This window comes from Pseudophryne corroboree, chromosome 8 (assembly GCF_028390025.1).
Source record: "Pseudophryne corroboree isolate aPseCor3 chromosome 8, aPseCor3.hap2, whole genome shotgun sequence".
NCBI classification, from domain to species: Eukaryota; Metazoa; Chordata; class Amphibia; order Anura; family Myobatrachidae; genus Pseudophryne; species Pseudophryne corroboree.
Window position 1 is genome coordinate 19,656,939 of NC_086451.1, and position 27,465 is coordinate 19,684,403.

The 27,465-nt window shown below is 47.2% G+C and overlaps 1 protein-coding gene and 1 long non-coding RNA gene across 4 annotated transcripts in view; one reads left to right on the forward strand and one right to left on the reverse strand.

The window, feature by feature from the left end:
• Positions 1-27,465, reverse strand: part of LOC134948168 (ficolin-2-like) — a 625,934-nt gene that overhangs the window by 202,258 nt on the left and 396,211 nt on the right. Inside the window, exon 13 of one of the 3 annotated variants that reach the window (XM_063935995.1) lies at positions 3,624-3,967. The exons of the other annotated variants lie outside the window; for them this stretch is intronic. Coding sequence (XP_063792065.1) covers positions 3,720-3,967 — 248 coding nt within the window. The 3' untranslated portion in view covers positions 3,624-3,719. Of the gene's footprint in view, positions 1-3,623; positions 3,968-27,465 lie in introns of those variants that run through there. 3 annotated transcript variants of the gene reach the window in all.
• Positions 22,725-27,465, forward strand: part of LOC134948170 (uncharacterized) — a 117,831-nt gene continuing 113,090 nt past the window's right edge. Inside the window, exon 1 of the long non-coding RNA XR_010182926.1 lies at positions 22,725-22,937. This is a non-coding gene — a long non-coding RNA (uncharacterized LOC134948170). The remainder of the gene's footprint in view (positions 22,938-27,465) is intronic.

The window sequence follows — 27,465 nt, forward strand, 5'->3', positions numbered from 1 at the left end:
TATATTTATTATGTAATGACTGATGACGGACCTGCTGGACACTGTCAGCTCAGCAGCACCGCAGACTGCTACAGTAAGCTACTATAGTAGTATGTATAAAGAAGAAAAAAAAAAAAAAAACCACGGGTAGGTGGTATACAATTATGGATGGACCAGCGACTGCCGACACAGAGGTAGCTACAGCCGTGGACTACCGTACTGTGTCTGCTGCTAATATAGACTGGATGATAATGAGATGAAATCAATATATATATATATAATATCACTAGTACTGCAGCCGGACAGGTATATATATTTTTATGTAATGACTGATGACGGACCTGCTGGACACAGTCAGCTCAGCAGCACCGCAGACTGCTACAGTAAGCTACTATAGTAGTATGTATAAAGAAGAAAGAAAAAAAAAAAACCACGGGTAGGTGGTATACAATATTATATATATATATATTATATACAATTATATATATATATATATATATATATATATTAAACTGGTGGTGACTGGTGGTCAGGTCACTGGTCACACTATCAGCAACTTGCAAGTAGTACTCCTAAGCAGACAATCACAATATATATTATACTGGTGGTCAGTGTGGTCAAAATGGCAGTGTGGCACTCTGGCAGCAAAAGTGTGCACTGTACGTTATATGTACTCCTGAGTCCTGCTCTCAGACTCTAACTGCTCCCCACTGTCAGTGTCTCCCCCACAAGTCAGATAATATACAGTCACACTATCTATCACTTCAGCAAGTAACTAGTACTCCTCCTAATGCTCCCCAAAATTACTACTGTGTCTCTCTCTACTGTCTCACTCTCTTCTCTATAAACGGAGAGGACGCCAGCCACGTCCTCTCCCTATGAATCTCAATGCACGTGTGAAAATGGCGGCGACGCGCGGCTCTTTATATAGAATCCGAGTCTCGCGATAGAATCCGAGCCTCGCGAGAATCCGACAGCGGGATGATGACGTTCGGGCGCGCTCGGGTTAACCGAGCAAGGCGGGAAGATCCGAGTCGCTCGGACCCGTGTAAAAAAACATGAAGTTCGGGCGGGTTCGGATTCCGAGGAACCGAACCCGCTCATCCCTACTCATTACCCATATCACTGTCTTACACTTCTATGGCTAGTTTACCTCTGCTATTAGCACTCATTGCCACCACTCTCAAAAGCAAGGATGAAGCCAATACCCTACTAATATCAATAAAACCTGAAAAAAATATCTCCGTCTCTTTCTCCCAAATACACCCTTTGGGGTTGTGGTGGTGTGGGATGTGGTGCCCCTGAATTGGCGGATCTGGATGGCTTTAGTGTGGCATACCCTTAAATTAACACTTATCACATACTAATTTCCTTAACACTATTTCTTATTTTAATTACATCTGATTTTTGTACCACTTTCTCTATAGCTTCGGCTTCTTAAACACTAATCTATTAACATTATAGTTTTTTCACTGGTATGCTGCCCTGGGCTGTCTGGCTTATGCTGATTTTTTTTGGGTGCCACGCCTTACACCTAGATATAGCGCTACGGACCCACAATATATATACAGAGAGGCCTTGACGCAGCTTGGGGGCTTACATATACATTTACGCAGATATATGTAACCGAGATCTCTGAATTCTAAGATATTGTATGGGATTTAAATCTTGTTACTGCTATCATTCAGGGTGATGGGGGAAGCAAAATGTTTTTTTTTTTCTAGCTTAGAAATACCCCTCCCTTTCAAGCACCTGAATAATATCACTTAGCTAATTGAGCATCCACCACTATATTTGCAAGCATGGAGAAGTGCCTCCTACACTCACTGCATCAGATGGAACCTTACGTTTATATAGGGAGGGTTTGCTATATTGGTTAAGCAGGATTTACAAGGCTGCGAAGGAGATTTTCAGATTGGAAACAATCAAGAGGACATTGTTCACAAACAGGAATCGAGCATGATACCCAGTGCATAAAATCCCTTGCAACGAGCATGACACCCAGTGCATGAAACCCCCTGGCAACGAGCATGACACCCAGCGCATGAAACCCCTGGCAACGAGCAGGTAATTTAAAAGTAATTAGAAGCTTTACTGTAGAGCATAATGTATCACGGGTATTGCAGTGTGTGGTATAATATGGTGCAGGGGGCATTACTGTGTGGGGCTTAATAAGGTGGAATGTTTTTATTATTTTCCTGTGGTGGCCAAGTGGTCTGTTGTTGCAGGGTCAAAGACTGGGGTGTAAGGTAGTCTTCTCCTGTGAGGCCACGCCCATTTTAGCGAATCCACCCCCAAAATAGGTTTTTTTTTTATGTTCGGGAAGGGGCATTTTTTAACTGCTCACAATTGGAGCAAAATTGGCTAGAAACAGCCCTGACTATGGCCCTCATTCCGAGTTGTTCGCTAGCTGCTTTCGGTCGCAGCGCGGCGATCAGGCAAAAAATATCGTCATTTCTGCACATGCGTATGGGCCGCAGTGCGCACGCGCGAAGTACTTTCACACAAAAGTAGGCAGTTTTACACAAGGTCTAGCGACGCTTTTCAGTCGCACTGCTGATCGTTGAGTGATTGACAGGAAGTGGGTGTTTCTGGGAGGTAACTGACCGTTTTCCGGGAGTGTGCTAAAAAACGCAGGCGTGACAGGTGAAAACACAGGCGTGCCTGGGGAAGCGGGGGAGTGGCTGGCCGAACGCAGGGCGTGTTTGTGACATCAAAGCAGGAACTAAACTGACTGAGGTGATCGCAATCTAGGAGTAGGTCTGGAGCCGCTCAGAAACTGCATGAAATATTTTTGAGCAGTTCTGCTAACCTTTCGGTCACACTTCTGCTAAGATAAGATACACTCCCAGAGGTCGGCGGCCTAGCGTGAGCAATGCTGCTAAAAGCAGCTAGCGAACGATCAACTCGGAATGAGGGCCTATAAACCATCTGATTGCCAACCTTGATGGAAATACATAAAGCTGACTGGATGTCTCCTGTACATCAGATTAGGACTACAGTGCACCTCAATCCTGTTTTTTGGTGGCGCTCTCCGAGTATAGTGGTGTCCTCCTGGTGAATCCTAACACATACTCCGTACTTGTTATACTATGGGGCCAATTTATTAATTACCGATTATTAGACCTGACAATTATCATTTCTTATCGCAGCAACAAGAAATTATGTACAGCCAGGATGTATGGAAAAACACATCCAGCAATGGGGGTTCAGATCCCGTCCCTGCAATGTGTAACGGTAAAGTGATCACTACTGCGCAGTCAGCAGACCGATTAATCCCTCTCCCGGTGAGTTGTGTGATCTGTAGCCCATACGCTACAATGGTTAGCGCCGTCTAAAGAAACTCACAATATAAATCTCACAATATTTTGTGGGTGTTTTTGGGGAGATGTTCCACAAAATGAGTTTAATAAATATGCCCCTTAATGTGGTTTCTCTAACAAAATACGGTCATCGATATGTGCAGTAAGAATGTTTGTTGGTAACAGTTTCTTATGGGGGGCTCTATGAAGCAATGACCTCACTAATAGTAAGCTGTGACAGTGTAGGGCCGCGATGCCCGGATATGGGTAACAGTGACATCACCGGAAGCGCTGAGTACCAGGATGTTACAGTACATACAAGGACACTTATATAGATGCGTGTATGATTTATTCTCATTATAGCGCAGTAACAGCCAATCACAGCAGTTATATGTCACATACAATCAGCGTCATTGTAGGAAGCGTCTCTCTGCGTCATCACAGCGGTCTAATCTTCATCTCAGACTGTCTGTAGGAGTAATTTTGCCCTTGGCCAGTTTTCCAGTTAATGCCTTCACCAGAGGTAGTGTGCGTCCCAGGAAGGTACAGTCCGTTCAGGTTTGAGTACTGACAGTCCTTGTACCACCAGGCTCCCTTGTGCTGCTGGGCGCAGTTACCGGATGATGGATCGTTGTCCTGGTCTGTCGTGGTGAACATCATCTCATTATGATATGTCAGAGAATCTCCTAAACAACAACACAACCAGGGTTATGAGTGAGCGTGTAAAAGTGCCCCCGCTGTGTCGCAGTTCCCGCTTGTACCAGTATTTATGAGAATAAGCCTAATCTGGAAGACATAGAGGAGGAGATGTATCAAGCCTTGAAGAGAGATCAAGAGAAGTTGTTCATAGCAACCAATCAGATTCTGTAATTTTAAAGACTGTGCTAGATAATTTTCAGGTAGAAGCTAATTGGCTGCTGATTGGCTGCTTTGGACAACCTCTCCACGTTATGTATTACCAAGTCTTGATACATCTTCCCCGAAGGTCTCTTACAGCCGCTGTAAAGTGACATCACACTGAGGGCGATAGCCGCCACCTTCTATGCCTATAGTGATCATGAACAGGGGCGAATATAGGGGTCAGGACACCCCTAGGCACATTATTTGTCATCCCCATCACGTCACTGCCCCCTTCATTTTAGGGCCAATCTGGATGGCTCGACAGCCCCAACTTTGACCCACCACCACCTCCCGGACCATAAATTCCTCCTGCCCATTGTCCCGCTCCCGTCACTCGCAAAATAAAATCTAAAAAAAAAAAAAAAAAAGTCATAATGACAACAACAAAAAGTATCACTGGGCTTCATCAGGCTGGTGTGCCGCCCCCTGGAAAATTTCGTCCCTAGGCTCGTGCCTAGTGGAAAATCCACCAATGATCATGAAGTGATATTATAGCATCACTAACAGGCATTGTGGTTGCACTGGCCATGGGGATGTACAAAGCCAATTGGCCAATATAGGCGATGAGCCCGGCTCTCTCTGCCCTATGTCTCATGTCTGCACCACCTGTGTCTGCATTGTATGTACCTGTTATGTGTTTCACATTTATATGTGAGTGTCATTAGTTTTATGTTTAAGTTGCACTCACTGACATTAATGATGATGATGATGATGATGATGATGAAGAAGATGATGACGAGTCTAGGCTGTATTTCAGTGTGCAGTGACCTCTACCTTACAATTCCAGCCATTGGATTAGAAACAGAGGAACCTTCTGTAAGGTGGAGACAACTGAAACTCTGACTATCTAGAGCTACAGCTACCTCCACATGCAGAGACTTGGATAGCCCATATTATATTATAGGCCACTTTGGCCCCAAATTGCTGCACGTTCTAGCCGACACAGACCTGCAATCCAAAACAATCTGATAATCGGGGACTTCAGAGGTGCTGGTGACCTTCCCACTGTGCTAACTGGGCCCCTTGTAGACAAGTCATTTCACATAGGAACCCGGCATCTAGATCCACTTAATACAGTGTCAATAACTGATGCTTCAAGGTCTCCAGCTGGCCCGTAGTCCTCAAAACCAGATTACGATATGCTGAGGCTGTGGTCATAAAGATCTGGTAAAATGTGGCTGTTCCCCCCAAAATAAAGGGCCGCATTGAAGGACCATGATTGGCTTATGAAGTGCTATACCCAAACACACATATACTACAGGTGTCCAGTGACTGAACACATGTTATCAAGATGATGACATAAACAACAAATAATTAATTTGGCCCACACCCAAAATTATGTTGGTCAAATGTGGTATAAACTTACTATACTAATCAATCAATCAATCAATCAATCAATCAATCAATCAATCAATCAGATCTACTCATGTGTTATACCCTACCATGGAAGGCAATAAGATCTACTCATGTGTTCCATGTCTCCATGGGAGCAAACGATATCTACTTATGTATTACACCACACCATGGGATCCATCCAGATCTGCTCATGTGTTTACCCTCCACCATGGGAGCCAATCAGATATTTTCCTTTATTTAACACTTTCATAAATTTTCCACCACAGTCATCCCTTTATTTAACATGGCTGTTCCTTTATATAACACTGTCGTTCCTTTATATAACACTGCCGATCCTTTATATAACACTGCCGATCCTTTATATAACATTGCCATTCCTATATATAATACTGCCATTCCTTTATATAACACTGCTGTTCCTTTATATAACACTGCCATTCCTTTATATAACACTGCCGTTCCTTTATAACACTGCCATTCCTATATATAACACTGCCATTCCTATATATAACACTGCCGTTCCTTTATATAACACTGTCATTCCTTTATAGAACACTGCCATTCCTTTATAGAACACTGCCATTCCTTTATATAACACTGCCATTCCTTTATATAACACTGCCATTCCTTTATAAAACACTGTCATTCCTTTATAGAACACTGCCATTCCTATATATAACACTGTCATTCCTTTATATAACACTGCCGTTCCTTTATATAACACTGCCATTCCTTTATATAACACTGCCGTTCCTTTATATAACACTGCCATTCCTTTATATAACACTGCCGTTCCTTTATATAACACTGTCATTCCTTTATAGAACACTGCCATTCCTATATATAACACTGTCATTCCTTTATATAACACTGCCATTCCTTTATATAACACTGCAGTTCCTTTATATAACACTGCCATTCCTTTATATAACACTGCCATTCCTTTATATAACACTGCCGTTCCTTTATATAACACTGTCATTCCTTTATAGAACACTGCCATTCCTTTATATAACACTGCTATTTATTTATATAACACTGCCATTCCTTTATATAACACTGCCGTTCCTTTATATAACACTGCCATTCCTTTACATAACACTGTCATTCCTTTATAGAACACTGCCATTCCTTTATATAACACTGCCGTTCCTTTATATAACACTGCCATTCCTTTACATAACACTGTCATTCCTTTATAGAACACTGCCATTCCTTTATATAACACTGCCGTTCCTTTATATAACACTGCCATTCCTTTACATAACACTGTCATTCCTTTATAGAACACTGCCATTCCTTTATATAACACTGCCGTTCCTTTATATAACACTGCCATTCCTTTACATAACACTGTCATTCCTTTATAGAACACTGCCATTTCTTTACATAACACTGTCATTCCTTTATATAACACTGCCATTCCTTTACATAACACTGTCATTCCTTTATAGAACACTGCCATTCCTTTACATAACACTGTCATTCCTTTATAGAACACTGCCATTCCTTTATATAACACTGCCGTTCCTTTATATAACACTGCCATTCCTTTACATAACACTGTCATTCCTTTATAGAACACTGCCATTCCTTTATATAACACTGCCGTTCCTTTATATAACACTGCCATTCCTTTACATAACACTGTCATTCCTTTATAGAACACTGCCATTCCTTTATATAACACTGCCGTTCCTTTATATAACACTGCCATTCCTTTACATAACACTGTCATTCCTTTATAGAACACTGCCATTCCTTTATATAACACTGCCGTTCCTTTATATAACACTGCCATTCCTTTACATAACACTGTCATTCCTTTATAGAACACTGCCATTTCTTTACATAACACTGTCATTTCTTTATATAACACTGCCATTCCTTTACATAACACTGTCATTCCTTTATATAACACTGCCATTCCTTTACATAACACTGTCATTCCTTTATAGAACACTGCCATTCCTATATATAACACTGCCATTCCTATATATAACACTGCCATTCCTATATATAACACTGCCGTTCCTTTATATAACGCTGTCATTCCTTTATAGAACACTGCCATTCCTTTATAGAACACTGCCATTCCTTTATATAACACTGCCGTTCCTATATATAACACTGCCGTTCCTTTATATAACACTGGCATTCCTTTATAGAACACTGCCATTCCTTTATATAACACTGCCATTCCTTTATATAACACTGCCATTCCTATATATAACACTGACATTCCTATATATAACACTGACATTCCTATATATAACACTGCCATTCCTATATATAACACTGCCGTTCCTTTATATAACGCTGTCATTCCTTTATAGAACACTGCCATTCCTTTATAGAACACTGCCATTCCTTTATATAACACTGCCGTTCCTATATATAACACTGCCGTTCCTTTATATAACACTGGCATTCCTTTATAGAACACTGCCATTCCTTTATATAACACTGCCGTTCCTTTATATAACACTGCCATTCCTTTACATAACACTGTCATTCCTTTGTAGAACACTGCCATTCCTATATATAACACTGCCATTCCTTTACATAACACTGTCATTCCTTTATAGAACACTGCCATTCCTTTATAGAACACTGCCATTCCTATATATAACACTGCCATTCCTTTATATAACACTGCCGTTCCTTTATATAACACTGCCGTTCCTCACCTGCGCTACCAGTCATAAAGCGTCCGAGTATCAATTTGTATTTCTCAGATTCTCCCATCATTTTAAAAGATTTGTATTTAGCAAAATAGTTTTTAGCCTCAGTGTCTTGTAGGTCCACCCGCAGCTCCCAGGTGCCTGCAATGAGAGGGAGATAATTAACTTTGTCATTTTCTTTTTACCAGATGTATCATTAACAAATAAATAGGTTCAATGTACACAATGGTACAGTATATGTGACAACACCATGTGCCCGCATCAGTGTAGCAGGAGGCTCACATTACTACATGGTGCTGCTGGAGGACCCTGCTCCTTCCATTATCTAAGTCTGTCTTCTCATGTGTCTCCTTTCTCTCCTCGTATTATGACCCAGTCACATTCAGCTTCTCCTCATTTTATCATCTACATTACGGAAAAGGTCAGTTCCTCATCCAGCTTCAACTCTCCCACGGTCAGGGGAAAAAATGGTCTCCAGTCTCATCCTTGCCTGTGTATCTCCAGCACCATCCCTGTGTCAGTGGCCTCATCTGTCCACCCCCTGGTTCTCTCAGCCTTACCCCATGTGTCTCTCACCTTTGCCCCCCACCCAGTGTCCTTCTCTCTCTCTCTCACCCCCACCCTGTGTCTCTCCTGTCTCTTTTCTCACCTCCCGTGTCTCTAACCTCACCCCCACCACATGTCTCTCACCCCCCACCCCCCCTCTCAGCCTCATTCCTCACCCTGTGTTTCTCAGCCTCACCCCCTGTGCCTCTCAGCAACTCCATGCCTCTCTGCGTCATCCTCCCCCTCTGTCTCTCACACCCTATGTCTCTGCCTCATTACCCCCAATGTCTTTCAGTCTTATTCCCCGTCCTGTGTCTCAAAGCCTCACCCCCCCCCCCCCCCCCCCCATCTATGTCTCTTAGCCTCACCCCTCCACATGTCTCTCAACTTGGGGTGTGAGGGAGAAAGAGAAAGACACTGGGGGAGGGGAAGGGGGGAGGCGAGAGACACAGGAGGGTAAGGCTGTTCCTGTTTGGTCCCCTGAGGGAACACACTTGACCAGTGTTAATTTTTGTGGCCCGGACCACTGTATACCAAGCTGTCAAAGGACACTAATCCTTCACATCAGTGTATTAACAGGGTTCCTTACTCAGATTATAAGGTGAACATTAGTCAGTGGAGGAAACCAAAGTATAACCGCCGGCAGCCGGCCCTCTTAGTATAGCGGCAACCGGCAAGGTATGTCCAGCCCACCTTATCCTACTCAAATATGGGTCTGTAGTCACCAAGTTAGCCAGTGGCAACTGATGGAGTAATAGATAATATTTACTGACGCTCAGAGACTTACAGTACTCCAATAAAGATTCGGGTCTCCAATAAGACAGACTATCGCCTCATACATATTATACGCAAAGTAGGATCTGAAGTTTAGACTTGGCAACAGTTGTGAATCATGCAGTCTACTGTATACAGTAGGTACACCTTGACACAGTGGTTGCACCGGGGTCAGTGACACCTAGTGTGGCAAATAGTCACACCGCGTGCTCCGAAGGCGTGCACCCGAAAAGGAGGCATGAGCCTAGCATGAAGATGGCTTGGCCATGCGAGAAGCTCCAATTTACCTCAATCCGAGGTGAGGCCTCACTGTCTGGAAAGGCTCTCATCCTCCACGGTGACATGAGCTGAGGGCCGACGGGGACGCTCTGCACAGTGGACTCCTGCCTCTGCTGGTTCCTCATCGCTGCGTGTGGCTCCCCTATCTGGGTGCTCAGTACATGGAGGGGGAAGGGGTGCACAGCGGGGGTCTGGTTCGGCGGGTCCACGGCCCGCTCGTTCGCAGTCCCCTCCGGCTGCGGCTGCTTCGGGAGGCTCCCGCAGTCTGGTGGGGGTGGTCGGAGGAGGGCTGACGCGGTGGGTCTACAGCCCACTCACGCTCAGCCCTCAATGGCGGCGGGTGCAGCGGGAGCGCGTGGCCGGGCGGCTGCTAACATAAGGCCACCTCTCTCTTCCCCGCCGGTGCAGGGTGCTGTTCCCGGCTGGCTGGAAAATACTGATGTGCACAGCCTTGAGACGGGTGCTGCCGCCCTTATTGTGGGTGGCAGCGTGCCTCAGCAACAAGGAGGGGGGTCCACTCCTGTTGGCTTCCATTTCAGTGGGGGGCAGTCACATGGAAGTCGCAGGCGGGGCTTAGCAGGGAGAGAGCCTGCTGATTCCTCTGCCCAGGATGCGGGGTCTGCAGGGACTGAGCCGGCTGTTGCCTCAGCTGTGTGTGGGACAGGCTGGCAGATAGGCAAGCTAGCATCCGGGATGTTGGCGGCAGGGCTCACATTGCAGTTGACTCTAGGGGGGTGGCGTCGGGGGCCGTGGTTTTTACACCAGTCTCTGGTGTTGACCCCTCTGCGTTGGCATCGGCCATGGCGGCGGTGGCCTCCGCTCTGTCTCCAATAGTGGCAGCCATGGCTCCGGATGGGCAGTATGTTTCAGTCAGCTCCGGTGGCTCGGCCCCTTGGACCGGTGCTGCAGGAGAGGCCGTGGCTCAGTTACGGTTACTTAGGGCCTGCCAAGACATTGGTGTGGCTGCGGCGGTGCTTGGTTCTGAGGTGGACTCGACTGCTGTGGGTTCTGCTGCTTTGTCTAACCCCTTGTTTTCTGCAAGCGGTGCTTCGGCTCTGGTGTTTCTCTCCTCTGTTGCAGGTGGTTCGAGCAATGCCAGCGGGAATGCCGAGGTGGTTGTGCTTCATTCGTCAGTGTCTGGGTAAACACAGGGTGATCCCCCTGGGTCGGATGGTGAGTCCAGTGCAGTATTTGTTACTAGTCGGGGTTCATCAATGTCCAGTCGTTTTTCAGGTAGATCTTCGTCGACTGCATCATCGTCTCTGTCGTTGGCGTCCGGCAGTATCGCGACTAGGGCAAAGAAGCGGGCGGTGCACTACACGTGGCGTGAAGCACACAGGAAAGATGGCAAGTGGCGAAGTTTGTGCTCTAGTGCACGTCGGGCTAGGAAGCGGCGCAACTTGCCAGGGTGGTACGTTGCAATTACACGAAGGTGCTGCGGGGTCTTTGTGATAGCTGTCGGAAGCGGATACGCAGGGATGACTATGTAAACATGTTCACCCTCACCGATAAGGCTAAGAAGTGTTTTCCCGTGGCTAAGGTGAAGGGTGGTATTGGGTTTTAAGCCTTCCGGTCGTATGATAATTGGCTAGCAGGTTTCTGCGGATTTGCGGCTTGCTATATGGAGGATCAGCCGAAGTCACATTTGAACATCATTAGATAAATTCATTTAGCGCATGAGTCTATGACACCCTGGGACAGCGGTGTCATTTTCAACACCTCTGCTTGCATTGTAATGGGGCGCATTCCACTTCCAATTGCTTCCGCTCGGGTAAGCGGGGTTCCAAGCCCGGTAGTTGCACAACGCCAAGCAGGCAGGCAGCAATGTCCCTAAATAGGGCGCCCACCCCTGTCCGTTTGGCAGCCATGGCCAAATGGTTAGAGTGGTATGACGCCGATTTCTTGTTTTCGGGATTTCATTTTCGTTTTCGCTGGCCAGTTGAAAGGGAGGTGGTTGCTAGTTGCCCCAAAAATTTGCAGCCGGCTTGACTTTTTCCTGAGGTTCTTTGGGGAAAAGTTGAGTGGGAGGTTACGCCAGGGGGGATGGCGGACCCCTTTTCATGAGCTCCTTTGGAGAACTTGATTGTCTCCCCTATGGGGGTTCTTCCCAAGAAAGCTCCTGGCAGGTTTTGGCAGATTCAGCATCTGTCTTACCCGTTGGGGTCCTCTGTTAATGATTTTCATTGTGTGGGCCCGCGGGTTCTATGCATTGCAGCACTGTTGTTTTTCCTTGCGCGCTCTCTTCTGGCATTTCAGAGTACCGGTGGCGGAGGACAAGACTAAAGGGTCACATACATGCCTGTTGTTTTTGGGTATTGAAATCGATACTGTTGCAGGAGCTTTTCGTTTGCACAGGACCCAGTGCTCTGTGCACCGGTAGGTTAAAGGTGTCCCTTCGGCAGGCGCAATAGGGAAGGTATTTTGCCGCAAGCTTGAGCGGGCCACGGCCGGGGTTGCCAAGCCACATAATTTTGTCCGCCTTTCTTGTGAGATACGGAGAGACCTGTCTGTCTGGGATGCATTTTTAGCGGATTTTAATGGTGTTAGGATTAGGTTGGCCCCATTTGTCAACAAGCTGCAGCTTTTCACTGACGCCGCTAGATCTTCGGGTTTCGGATGTTACCTGAACGGTTCCTGGTGTGTTGCTCCTTGGCCTACAAGTTGGCAGCGGAGGGGTCTCACGAAGGACCTCTTGCTGCTCGAGTTGTTCCCTAGATTAGTGGCTTTGCAAGTGTGGGGCGAGCAGCTTAGCGATCGCCGCATCATTTTCAGGTGCGACAACCTGGGCATGGCACATGCCATTAATAATCAGCGAGCTAAGGCATTGCCAGTGCTGCGGGTACTTGTGCGAGTGGTGCTGATTTGCATGCAGCGCAATGTGTTGTTTCAGCCACGGCATGTTCCCGGGGTAGATAACGCAATCGCCGACGCCTTATCTAGGCGTCAATGGGTTCAGTTTCGTAGGTTGGCTCCGGAGGTTGATCCGTTTGGTTTGCCCTGCCCCTCTTCTGTTTGGCAGGTTATCATGCCGGATAAGCAGGTTTAGCTGCAACCTCGCTTGCCCCGGCCACTTTACAGATGTATCAACGGGCCTGGACGGAGCGGGAAGAGTTTTCCCATGACCAAGGGCCTCGAGGTGAAACTGGTTGTTCGCTTTTGCTGTCATTTGTTTGGAAACTCTTTGTGGAGGGTTGGTCGAGAGCAACGGTTTCTCGTTACCTTGCGGGGATTTCCTTTTCTCCAAATTGCGAGGTGTTCCAGACTACACTAAGGGTTTCCTTTTAACTAAAGCCATGCGGGGTTGGGCGCGGCTGGTGCCTGTTCCTCCTGATAAAAGGCGTCCCATTGATAGCTCCCTGCTATTTTCCATCTTGGGAGCGGTTGCGGCAGTTCCAGCTTTGAGGCACTTTTATTTCTATTGTTTTTTTTCCATGGCATATCATGGAGCGTTTCGGATGTTTGAATTGGTGGCTTCTTCCAAACGGACTAATGCGACCATGTTGCGTGCGGATATTGTCACAGAAGAGGGGTCCTTGCTATGCAGACTGTGCCGGTCCAAAACGGACCAATTGGGTCAAGGTAGTTGAGTTACGATGGTGCCCTCGAGGGATGAACGGGTATGTCTGGTGGCTTTGGCCATCATGTATGTAGAGGTACGGCCATCCTCCGGGAAGTGATGGCTTCTACATGCGGATGGTTTGCCACTGACCAAATATTAGTTTGGCTGGATGCTCCGGCGCTATCTGGCTGGTTTGGGGTTTTCTCCCGGGGACTTCGGCTTACACTCATTTAGGATTGGGGCTGCCACTTCTGCTGAGTTTGCGGGACGCTCTGTGGACGAAATGAAGGCTTTGGGCCGATGGCGGTCGGTCATTTATAAGCGTTACATTCGGCCGCATCCGCGGTAGTTGTGCTGTTTTTGTTCATTCTGGTTAATGTTTCGTTACTTGGTTTGTCCTGTTTTCATCTGTGGTGTTCACGTCTTGTTAGCCTCCCCCTGTTCTCCCTACTCGGGGATTAGCTACTTGCCACTGTTGGCAGTGGGGGTCTGGAGTTCTTTAACAATTTTTTACCTGTACTGATGGACTGAATCTGGTCTACTCAATTTTAATTCGGCTAATTTGCTTTTCAATTGTAAGTTCCTCAGCAGGTTTTTAAGTTTCACCTCCAGCCGAGTTCACCTGTGTTTTCCCATCCTGCCCCCCCACACCCCAATTTTTTATTTTGTCATGGCTCTTCCTCCGGTTTCTTTTTGTCGCTTCGATTGGCCTGAAACTTGTTTTATGGAAATTTCCATCTACAATATTTTTCTTTTTGGCAGATCCTCTATTGAAGTTATTGCATGCCTTTCCGTTGTCTAGGCTTTGACCAATAATTGTACCCCAGATTTTAACTTTTGTTCTATTTCCCTCCCCTCAATGATAGGTGTGGTAACTGATGTTTTGGAGGTCTGGGTGGTTGGACACTCCTTTGTGTATTGGGCAGCTGAATTGATGCTTTCAGAGGGGGCTCCGTCTTTGGTTGGGCACGCAGACATCCGTTGGATTGGTGTGCAGGGTATGTTGTGGCAGGATTTGAAGCCCAAGCTGCTTGGTCAGGTGCGGCTTTTTGGGTTACCTAGGATTTTGGTAATTCATCTTGGTGGTAATGATTTAGGGAAGGTGTCCACTTCGCAGCTGCACTTTGGCATCATACATGACATACTGCGCATTATGGGGGCTTGGCCGTCCTGTACGGTGATTTGGTCCGAGACTGTATTGTATTGGCGTGGAGTGGTAGATTGTAGGGCTTTAGATGAGGCTAGAAAGAAGCTGAATTCAGCTGTGTCCAAGGTGGTGATAGCCAATGGTGGGTTTGTGATTAGGCATTCTAGGATCAGGTTTAGATATTTTTACCTGTTTAGGAGGGATGGGGTGCATATGACTGAGGAAGGCTTGGCAATCTTTGTTGAGAATCTGTTTTTGGTGGTTGCCGGTTTGGTTTGGGGGGTATGGTGGCGGTGCGTGGTTTCTGTTGTCAGAACCTCGCTTGTTGGCGGGAAAGAATGGATTATTACCTGTTGTTGGTTGAGTTTGCTAATTATTTTGGGTGCGCTCACCTTCGATGACTGTTATAATATCTGCTGGATCACCTAAACGGGGGCAGCCTCATCACCCGGACGGGTGGGTAGTCAAGTGGAGGTTGAGTGGATACCTTTGTTTAGTGTTTTAGTGTTGTGACTTGGCTGGGTTTGTATAGAGCTTTTGGTGTAGACTTTTTTTTTTTTTTTTCTTGGACCGAGCGCTGTCTGTTCTAATGTTCTATGTGATGTGTAATAACTAAATATTTTTTATGTATATCAATAGTAAAAAATAAAAATAAAAATGCAGAATGATAATAAAAAATAATAATAATAAATAATAAATAAATAAAAAGATAAATAAAAATAACAAAAATAGAAAATAAAAATAAAAATGAAAAGAAGGGATTAGGGAAGGAGGACAGTGCAATGTTTACAGCTCTTTTTGGAGCTTTTTGGAGTTTTTTTGACACTATTTCAGGAAAAGGAAAACAGTCTCTTAATAGAAAACTATCCCTATCTTACCCTGTTTTTTCGGAGGTCGTAACCGGGGGTGGCTTCCGGTAAAGTTGGTGGTGTTTGTTCCTCCCAGTTTGGTAGTGTAGTTCTGCCTTGTCCCTTGGCTTTGGCTGCTCTGCACTTACTGTGCTTTAGCCGCTGTTTGCTGCGATTGCAAGGACACTGGAGTACCACTGGCTGTCTGTTTGGAAAGTCCATTTTTGGCAGGATCTTGCTGTTTTCACCTTCATTTTGAAAGTTAGAAACATAGGAAATAGCTGAATTCTGATCAATCGAATATATGAGATAGGACATAATCGGGCGGTTTCTCGGTGCCCCAAACTGTGTCTAAATAAAGTTATCATATATAAATAGGAGCACAATCATAAGAACACTATCACTTCCTTGAGAAAGAATCCACCTCTGGATTCGAAACGCGTTGGAACGATAAGGAGTAGACACAAAGGACACTGCATCTCGCCACCTCCGCCGCTAACATCCGAACCACCGGAAGTGAAGATCCGAACTTCCGGTCGCGGCAGATCGGCTTCAAACAGCGGCTAAAGCACAGTAAGTGCAGAGCAGCCAAAGCCAAGGGACAAGGCAGAACTACACTACCAAACTGGGAGGAACAAACACCACCAACTTTACCGGAAGCCACCCCCGGTTACGACCTCCGAAAAAACAGGGTAAGATAGGGATAGTTTTCTATTAAGAGACTGTTTTCCTTTTCCTGAAATAGTGTCAAAAAAACTCCAAAAAGCTCCAAAAAGAGCTGTAAACATTGCACTGTCCTCCTTCCCTAATCCCTTCTTTTCATTTTTTATTTTTATTTTCTATTTTTGTTATTTTTATTTATCTTTTTATTTATTTATTATTTATTATTTATTATTATTATTTTTTATTATCATTCTGCATTTTTATTTTTATTTTTTACTATTGATATACATAAAAAATATTTAGTTATTACACATCACATAGAACATTAGAACAGACAGCGCTCGGTCCAAGAAAAAAATCCTAATAACTCACCTCCAAATAACCTGAGCAGCTTCACATCACAGCGCAGCCAACTATACAAACCCTTTTTTTGGTGTAGACTGTTACTGCCATTATTTCTGGCCACCATACTCTTAATTTCTTTACTACTTTATTAGATTTATTAGTTTACTACTTTTAAATAAACAGCCGTCGAGATTTTCTGCCAAATTCAAGTCTCCGAGTCTTTATTTTAGATGTTAAATATAATTGTTTGTCACTGAATGAGTTTAACTGGACGGCCCGCCCTCAGCCATTAAGGCAGTGGTTTCCAAACTTTTTTGAATCACGGCGCCCTAGAATATCAGAATTTTTTTCACGGCACCCCTAGGCCAAATATTTATTATTGAGAAATGTAGAAAGAAATATTACATTAAGTAGATTGCGTTTATATGTCATCCTTAGGGTCAGTTGTGTGGTGAGGAACAAGATTTGCTTCTGTCTGGCCACATAGTTTATGACTGGCAGCCACCAGCACTGGTTTTGCCTATTATATTGACCATGAATAATTTGAATTGGTCCTGGACCACCAACCCAGTGCACCCCTGCAAGTGTCCCGAGGCACCCCAGGGAGCCACGGCACACAGTTTGGGAACCTCTGCATTAAGGGGTTTAGGGCAAACTGAAATACAAACACTGGTGCCACAGTGGAGTGATGGCTGCCTAGGTTTTCCAGCGTAGACAGTGGCACCACTCTCTCCTCTCGTTATATATGCATACCTCCCAACTGTCCCGATTTTCGCGGGACAGTCCCGTTTTTTTGGGACTGTCCCGCTGTCCCACCGCATGCGCACAGCGTCTATTCAGTGCAGACAGAGGGAGAGGAGGCATGCCAGCGGCGAGTGTCCCGCTCCCCCGGATAATAAAGTTGGGAGGTATGTATATGTAGTCATCGTAATGTGAAAGACTTCACATCCTCACAGTGAGTTTGCACCAGCGCCAAATCCTGATCCTGACTCATGTTTGTAAGTAAAGCAAAAACAGCAAGTTTCTTTGTGTCTGGAACAAACCATGTTGCCATGCAGGGGTGGGAAATACATATATAGTGTTTCTGTGCAGGGTAGGTACTGGCTGCTTTATTTTTACACTGCAATTTAGATTTCAGTTTGAACACACCCCACCCATATCTAACTCCAGGGACGGATTGGGGACTAAAAGTGGCCCTGGAAATACTTCTGGAAGTGGCCTCATGTGGGCGGAACCAAATCAACTGTAGGCGGAGCCAACATCAAAGTAGATGAGATTGGTACTTAACTATACCTGGGAAATGGCATGTTTATATAGGGAGGATAACATAACAGGATAACAATTTAAATAAAATCCTCTGCATAGAAGTAAGGAAAGCATTACCCAGCTCTTGTCCCTAGTTTCACTACCTGTCACTCTTACCTCCAGTCCTCACTTTCACTACCTGCCGTTCCCATCTCCTGTTCCCAGTTTCACTGCCTGCCACTCGCAGCTCCTGTCCCCACTTTCACTCTCCGCCATTACCAGATCCTGTCCCCACTTTCACTGCATGCATTTCCCAGATCCAGTCCCCACTTTCACTGACCACCTTTCGCAGCTCCTGTCCTCCTTTTCACTACCTGACGTTCCCAGCTTCTGTCCCCACTGTCACTGCCTGCTATTCCCAACTTCTGTCCCCACTGTCCCTGCCTGTTATTCCCAGCTCCTGTCCCCACTGTCCCTGCCTGTTATTCCCAGCTCCTGTCCCCAATTTCACTGCCTGTTATTCCCAGCTCCTTTCCACAATTTCACTGAGTGCTATTCCCAGCTCCTGTCCCTACTGTCCCTGCCTGTTATTCCCAGCTCCTGTCCCCACTTTCAGTGCATGCATTTCCCAGCTCCTGTCCCTACTTTTACTGCCCGCCATTCCAAGCACCTGCCCCCACTGTCACTGCCCGCAATTCCAATCCCCACTTTCACTGCTCACCTTGCCCAGCTCCTGTAACCCACTTTCACTGACTGCCACTCCCAGCTCCTGTCCCCACTTTCAATGACTGCTGTTCACAGCTCCTGTCCCCACTTTCACTGTATGCATTTTCCAGCTCCTGTCCCCACTGACATACAATAGGATATAAGAGCTTTAATCAGTACTGCGCCCAAAAGCCATTTAATTTCCATGTCCCCACTGTCACTGCCCACATTTTCCAGCTCCTGTCCCTACTTTCAGTGCCTGCCCCTCCTAGCTCCTGTCCCCACTGTCACTGCCTGCCATTCCAAGCACCTGTCCCCACTTATACTGCCCGCCATTCCAAGCACCTGTCCCCACTGTCATTGCCCGTCATTCCAAGCACCTGTCCCCACTGTCACTGCCTGCCACTCCCAGCTCCTGTCCCCACTGTCACTGCCCGCCATGGTTTATTAATAAATTAAACTTAATGTTATTGAGGTAAGTAATACTCTAGGAACAAAAACAACCCAAATTCAGTTGGGTTTTTTGTACATTTTTGGAAAACTTACAAAACCATAAGAAGTCACAACATTCTTTGCTAAACCAAAACCAGGTGATGAATTAGAACCGAAACCAGCAAAAATGGTCCAGCGCACACCATTAATCCATACATATATACAATCACATTTTTATATATAGACAAATGCAGTCTGGCACTACTCAATATTTGGCCAACATGCTCTGGTGCCCGTCTAATAAATCCAATAGTACAGGCCTGGACAACCTGTGGCTCTTTAGCTGTTGTGAAACTACAAGTCCCAGCATACCTTCTTACCGATCAGCTGGTAAAGCATGCTGGAACTAGTAGTTTTATATCAGCTGGAGAGCGACAGGTTGGCCTAGCATGCTATAGTATATGGAAGTGGTGGCATTACTCAGAGCCTTTCAATCAGGTAGAGTAAAAACAGACAGCGGACCTGATTCAGATTTGCAAGAAAAGTCAAAAGGCACACAACTGGGCAAAACCATGTGCACTGCAGGTGGGGACAGATGTAACATGTGCAGAGAGAGTTAGATTTAGGTGGGTTATATTGTGTCTGTGCAGGATAAATACTGGCTGATTTTGCATGTATCCTACAAATACTGGACAGCGTTATTTTTACACTGCAATTTAGATTTCAGTTGAAACGCGGTGTCCATTTTGGCTTTGCTTGCAGCTCTGAATCAGGCCAAGGGGGTAATTCAGATCAGATCACAGCGATCAGATCTGAAAGAGACCCTAAAAATCATGTCTTGACAAAAGGGACTAGATCACTGAGACGTTGAAACGTTGGCAATAGAAAAGACTGTTTACTAGATGCATAATCGCTTGAAGAGGGATAGAATGGAGAAAGAAAAAAATAGCAGCCAATCAGCGCCTAACTGCCATGTTACAGGCTGTGTTTGAAAAATGGCAGTTAGGAGCTGATTGGTTGGCACTGAGAGACATACCTCATTACTGTACTATTAGAGGCTAGAGCAGCAGCAGTCAGGCAACCAGCAGATGACAGGTCGAACACATTAGAAACATAGAATTTGATGGCGGATAAGAATTTGGCCAAGTAGTCTGCCCATGTAGATGCTCACACACCCTAGGGTTAATATTTGTGTTGGGAGCCAATTAACCTACACCAGTATATTTTTGGATTGTGGAAGAAAATTAGAGTACTGTGAGGAAACCAACACAAGCACGGGGAGAATATACAAACTCCACACAGTTATGGCCATGGTGGGAATCAAACCCATGACCTCAGTGCTGTGAGCAGGCCCGGCGACAGGGAAGTCAAAGGGTACAGTCGTGCCGGGCCCCAAAGTTCAGAGGGGCCCCACAGGTCAGGGGCAGAAAAACACCAGCACATTGCCTAAAATTACATTTCACACCTCCACACTGCCAGCAATTTAGGTGAAACTGTTCCGCCATCCCCTTCCTCCCTCAGTCAGTGCCATTGCTCATAGTTTTAATTATGTTGTGAAGTCATTATATTGCGCTGGCCGCTAAGTGCTTGGCCTTGCCGCTGTGGTTTGCGGTGCGGCCACTTAAGAAGAGGAACAGCCAGAATCTATAAGCAGCAGCAGCATTCCCATTAATATCCGACTCCCTATAGACACCCTGGCTGGCACTGCATAAGAGTGAAAGCAACACTAACTGGCAGCGTGTGGTAAGTTACAGAGACAGCAGCACTCATCTCGACAGTGACAGCTTTGCATCTCTGTGTGTGTACGCCAGTCTCTGTGAGTGCGCCAGTCCCCGTCTCTGTGTGTGTACGCCAGTCTCTGTGAGTGCGCCAGTCCCCGTCTCTGTGTGTGTACGCCAGTCTCTGTGAGTGCGCCAGTCCCCGTCTCTGTGTGTGTGCGCCAGTCCCCATCTCTGTGTGTGTGCGCCAGTCCCCATCTCTGTGTGTGTACGCCAGTCTCTGTGAGTGCGTCAGTCCCCATCTCTGTGTGTGTGCGCCAGTCCCCGTCTCTGTGTGTGTGTGCGCCAGTCCCCATCTCTGTGTGTGTGTGCCAGTCCCCGTCTGTGTGTGTGTGCGCCAGTCCCCGTCTGTGTGTGTGCGCGCCAGTCCCCGTCTGTGTGTGCGCGCCAGTCCCCGTCTGTGTGTGTGCGCCAGTCCCCGTCTGTGTGTGTGCGCCAGTCCCCGTCTGTGTGTGCGCACCAGTCCCCGTCTGTGTGTGCGCACCAGTCCCCGTCTGTGTGTGCGCACCAGTCCCCGTCTGTGTGTGCGCACCAGTCCCCGTCTGTGTGTGTGCGCCAGTCCCCGTCTGTGTGTGCGCACCAGTCCCCGTCTGTGTGTGCGCACCAGTCCCCGTCTGTGTGTGCGCACCAGTCCCCGTCTGTGTGTGCGCACCAGTTCCAGTGTGTTCGCTTGTCTCTGTCTCTCTGTGTGTGCTCCAGTCTCTGTCTTTCTGTATGCGCTTCACTAAATAGGGGTCGAGGGGTGGGCCCCCAGCAATATCAGTGTATAGGGCCCCATGATTTCTGTTACCGGTCCTGGCTGTGAGGCAACCATTACACCATCTGCACACCTGTTAGTGCGCGGCACTAAGGCTGAGGGGCTGTCAAGAATGCGGAAGATACAGTGACTATAAAAACACTCTGCCAGTCAGGGAAACGCAGCAGTGAGGGGGGAGCTCCTCCCAGGATGTGGCCCCCAGGTAAGGGGCCCAGACCTTAGCATGTAAAGCAGAGTAGAGCACAGGGCGGCTCTGTGAGCGGAAAGCTAGGCTGAGCGGTTGATAGTGGATCCATGTCCTCACTGGGGGATCGGTCCGGGCTGCTTGCTGACACACCGAGTGAGTCCCACTTACAATGGGATACACCAGTCGCGGCTGCAGTGGAGGCTATGGGGGCCCGAGGGTGGCGGCTATTAGCAAGCTACGGGGGGAGAGGGTTGGGAGACGGCCCAGTGTGGAGGGACTTATATTGCACTGTCCTTCTCGGATGGGAGGCTCGCGTCCTGGTTGAGAAGAAGACATTCTTCATTTTTCCACCAGGCAGACACAGTGGGCCACCCTCTCACACCCCAGGGCCCCTAAGCTACCTAATGGAAGTGTCGGCCCTGCATTCATTATGTTGACACCAATTAAAAAATGACCTTTTTTTAACACTGTTGTGGTAGCATCAGTGTGGGTGCGCACTCCTCTTACCCATACTTGCCTACCCTCACGGAATGGCAGGAATGCTCCCGAAAATCGGGTGGCGCTCCCGGCCCCCCGGAAAGGTCAGCAAGTATCCCGCATCCGCCACCAGCTCCCGCACCCCCCACTTGGCCACCAACATCAGAGCACTAATGGGCGGTCTAAGGGGGACACAACGACGTGATTCGCGCTGAATTGCGTCATTGTAGCTCCGCCCCCTGCTCTCCAATGCCTGTTTCCTCGGCACTGAATAGCGGGGGGCGGAGCATAATGACGTTTTTATGCTGCCATGCCCAGACACGCCACCTCACTACTGGACATGCCCCCCTTCCCCCGTACGCCGTCCAGGCTGCCCCCTCCCGGAAGAGGGGGCAGCAATATTGGCAAGTATGCTCTTACCTGGTCACTAAAGGTCTGTCTTGCCCATTGTCAGACTGCCTGCAGTAGCTGTGGAGGATGAAAGTACAGACCCACAGGAGCCACTTTTGCAGTGCTGCTGGATGGATTTCCTGTCCTTCTGTCAGGGCTGGGCTCTTGCTGGGAAGCCTGGTGATGAGCTCCTTCTCCCTAACCAACATTGGGGTACCTGCCAGCAAAACTTCCCTTCCAACAGGCTATCGAATCCAAGGCATAATGCAGCGGGGGGCGTGGCCTAATACCGCGAGTGGGCGGGGCTACGGGCGGCAACTATTTAAAAAAACATTGGGCTATCTAGTCCCCTGCTGGCTGGGAGGAGCTCTGTTAGAACAGCCTCTTCCTGAGATATCTGAAACACAGAGCTCCTCCAGGCTGCGGGGCCGCTGACAGGAACTGCCTGTGAGAGAGGATGTGAGTACTGGGGGCGGAGCCAGCTGCATCAATCTGCCCCACAGTGCTGCCGGCCTCCCGGGGAAGTTCCCGGTCACCTTTATGGCCAATCCGGCCCTGTCTAACTCTCTCTGCACATGTTCTCTGTAAGTGCTGTGGAATATGTGTGCGCTATATAAATGGCTGGTCAGTGTATAATGGTACCACATGGTCTATTTATTGTTGCATGAGGGAACCTGCTGCCTCTCTGCGTCTATGTATTTTTACTCTTGATCTTTTTAAGAATTTGCCTAATTTTAATAAGATGTGATTATATTCCACCAAGCCGTTCCTGAGTTATACCTTAGTGATTATATATACTGTATGCCGTACAGCGGGTTCCTCATACTTAGTTTTTTTAATAAAAACCACAGTGTACATGAGTAATGTGACTTATACAGAGGAAACCCCCGATTCATCCCACTGCCTGAAGGCCCACCCCCTCCTCTAGGGGTCATGTTCAAGACGGTACCCGGACTCTGGGTCGACGCCACTTAGGTTGACAGTGAATAGGTCGATACTAGAAATAGGTGGACATGGCCATTAGGTTCACATGAACAAGGTCATCATCAGGGCCGGTTCTAGACCTTGAGGCACCCAGGGCGAAAGTTTCCTTCGGCGCTCCCCCCCCCCCACCGGTGAAACAGGTGTAGTGCACGTGCGTAAAAAATGGGGGGGTGGCTTCATAGGAAGGGGGCGTGGTCAGTTTTGCTCCCTGTAGAGCTGTGCCCCCTGCAGCTGTTGTGCCTCCTGCAGCTGTGCCCCCATTAGTTGTAGCCCCAGTACTTGTGCCCCCCTTAGTGTGCCCACAAGTAGCTGTGCCCCTAGTAAAGAAATAAAAAACACTTTCCAGCCCCGTTCCCGCTTCCCGACCACTGCACTCCGTCCCTGCCGCCGGCGTCCCTCCTCTGATCTATGGGAGAGACGTTATGACGTCTCTCCCATAGCGCCGCACCTCACTGCACATCTAGATTCCCTTCGCGGAGAGAACCTTTCACTAACCGCCGCCATCCTAGTTAGTAGCGGCTCTTGCCACAGCGGCGGCGTCCACGGGACAGCAGCGCCCCGGGTAAAAGTCCTGCTTGCCCGTGTCAAGAGCCACTACTGGTCATCATGCAAAAAGGTCGACATGAATTTTTCACATTTTTTTTTTACAACTTTTTCATACTTTACGATCCACGTGGACTACGATTGGGAATGGTAACCTGTGCCGAGCCCGAAGCACGTGAGCCATGTGGTGCATTAATTGGGGTTCCCGGTCAGTTTACGAAGAAAACAACATGAAAAACTCATGTCAACCTTTTTTCATGTCAACCTAATGGCCTTGTCAACCTATTTCTAGTGTCGACCTAGCCGCTGTCGACCAATTTGTGTCAACCTAGACAATGTCGACCCTGAGTCCCATACCCTTCCAGACTGTGCACTTGAATTATACATTATACTAATGTTACAATATACTGCTCAGGGCTGTGGTATATTTTCTACAGTGCGTTGCTGTTAGTAATTTGGTACATTATCCTTCCCTTTATACCCCAGTCCAACACTGTTACCTGATGATGTTATATTGTACAGATTGTCATTCCCCAGCCAGAACTCCGTCAAGCGGTTACCAAACCCCATCTTGTAGGAATTCCAGTCACGGAGGAAATCAGCGGAACCATCATAGCGTCTCTGAAATACCTGTAAGTGAGAGAGGAAATGAGGCCGGAAGGCAGGGTTGGACTGGCTCAAATGGGTACAGGTGAAACCTCCGGTGGGCTCCTCTGCCTAGGGGGACCCACCTCCTCCTCTACGGATCAGTTCCCAGACTGTGCAATTAAATGATACATATGTTACCTTATACTGCACAGGACTAAGGTGTATTTTCTACAGTGCATTGCTGTTATTACTCTGGTACATTATAACGCATGCACTAGCAGTACTTACTATATATATTTATCAAGGGGCCCAGACAATGCACTCTCTAATGCTTAGGCAAACCAATGTGGTGACTGCCCACACCCGTTCTGGAGACTGGCCACACCCCTAAACATCGGCCCCTACCACAGCGCTGTCCCGGTGGGCCTTTTATGCCCTGGTCTGACATAGCCGGAAACTGCACAGGGACCACATATGTCAGGGTTCAGGTTCGATTCCAGCTCTCATCACTGAGCGACTCCGGGGAACTGGCTTGTTAGGGCCTAGATCTGTACTCTAAACCTACTGTTCCTTTGCCCTTTTTGGGAACTAAACTAGGGCCTGATTATGAGTCAGACTCAGCCACGTCCGTGTTTGCATCTTTAAGCGGTTGGCAGTCTGCACCTTTATGCTAATACTACAAACCCTTCCCCGGTGTACGTCCATAATGAGGAAACACTGAGACGCCCACTTTTAGCATCTGTAGACCCTGTCAGGGGTGTAGTATAGTAGATCTACAGTTATTAGATCTACAGTTGTGTGATGTGCCGGTGCATTGCGGCTCACACGCATGCGCAGTTCAGATCTGATCGCACGCTAAGCGAAAACGCACAGCAGCAATCAGGTCTGAATTACCCCCTGAGCGTCTGAGGGCACTCTGGGTCCAGACGGTTCTCTAAGCTGCAGGGTGTCGATTGCCCACTCCTAGCTATCGCCACAGTCTGAAGTAATAGAGAGTGAGTTGTTAAGTTGCCAAAATTTGCATACTATTACATTCACCCTATTAACACACTGTACACTGGGTTCCACAGGGAATACATCGGGGTGTAGAGATGGATCTTGACCCAGTCACCAACAGGCTAAAGCTTTAGACTGTCCCAGGATGCATTGGGGCCTCCTCTATATAACCCCTCCTCCAGGCACTGTGAACTCAGTTTTGTTAACCAATCCAATGCAGGAGCAGGTAAGAGAGACGGTAGATGTTATTCACATAGAACCACATTCTCATGACAGGAGAAGGCACCAGCGGCTAATGCCATACAAACCCATAGATTTAACCATGGTAAGTCTACCATAAATCTCCTTTTCCGTAGCGGGGTACACTGTGTTGCACAGGGAATACATCAGGGATGTACCTCTGGGACAGAGGTACTGGCACTACCACTCCTGTATCCAGGAGGGAACACACAACCAGTTGTAGAGCTTGCGTCTTCGACAGATCTGAAGGAATAACCGTCGTGCAGAACTGGCCAGGGAGACATCTCTTGAAAGAGACTGTGTACCTGTGAGAGACAACTTCTCACATCTATGCATCTGAAGTGGTCTTTAACCAGACCTGGGTGATATGCAGAAGTCGGCCTCCCATCCTGGGGTCCCCCAGACGGGAGGCCCGCCCCGTCATGCAGGAGGCTTGTCTTGTTTAGAAGCAAGCTGATGAGTGGCCCAAGATTGTTTTGTTTTGGGATTCGTGGTTTTGGAAGCACAAGACTGTCTCGGGTATGTCTGACCTTTTGCTTTCCCTTGAGGCCGAAAGGAATGAAAAGTGGTACCTTTTGCCTTCTGTGTAGAAGGATTAGTATTCGGAGGAAATGGAGTCTTAGCAGCCGCTAAGTCAGTTACAATCTTATTGAGATCTTCCCGAAATAGAATGTCTCCCTTAAAAGGGAGTAACTCCAAGGTCTTTTTGGAGTCCAGGTCCACCTTCCACGACCTCAACCACAGAATACGGTGAGCCAGGATGGATGTAGTCAATGCCTTGGCCGCCAACACACCTGCCTCAGAGGACGCCTCCTGAATGTAATAAGCGGCGGTGGTAAAATGAGACAGGTATTGTCTGTCAGTATCAGATATATCATGAGGCAGCTCTTCCTCTAATGCCTGAACCCATGCTTCAATTCCTTTTGCAGCCCAGGAGGCTGCTATAGTGGGTCTATGTACAGCACCTGTAAGGGAGTAAATAGACTTCACGAAACCCTCCACATGCTTATCTGTCGGTTCCTTCAGTGAGGTGACAGTGGTGACAGGCAGAGTAGATGACACCACAAGATGGGTGACATGGGAATCGACCGGTGGTGAATTTTCCGACTTGTTACACAACTCAAAAGGGAGAGGATAACGAGCTAGCATCTTATTAGATAGGGAGAATTTCTTTCCCGCGAAGACCAGGGTTCTTGACGTATGTCCACTAAATGGTCAGAATGCGGTAATAATATTTTAATGACCTTCTGACGTTTAAACTTATCAGGTTTCATAGACACAGTAGTGGGATCTACAGTACATCATCATCGATTTGTAGGATTTGCTTAATAGCAACCACTAGGTCAGGGACATCAACCTGAGTTGTAGATTCCTCGTCAGAAGCAGCTGTATCAGTGTCTGATGGGTCAGTATACTCCCCATCCTCATCAGAAGAATCTTCCAAGACATTAGTGGATTGTGAGGAGGAAGCGGCCCGCTTAGATGACCCCTTGGCACCAGAGTGACGTGGGGTAGGTTTATGTCTAACCAAAGATTGATTCAATTGCTGCAACTGGGTAGACAAATTATCCACCCAAGGCGGATTTACCACAGGGACAATATGTGGCTGCAATGGCACAGAAGGTCCCGTAAGGCGTATCACAAGCGTATTGAGCATATTTGAGAACTCTGCCAAAGGTGGCTCCTGAATGGTTACAGGAGTTGTGGACTGACTGGGAGATGTATGGCACATATTACACATACCATCATTCAAAGCTTCGT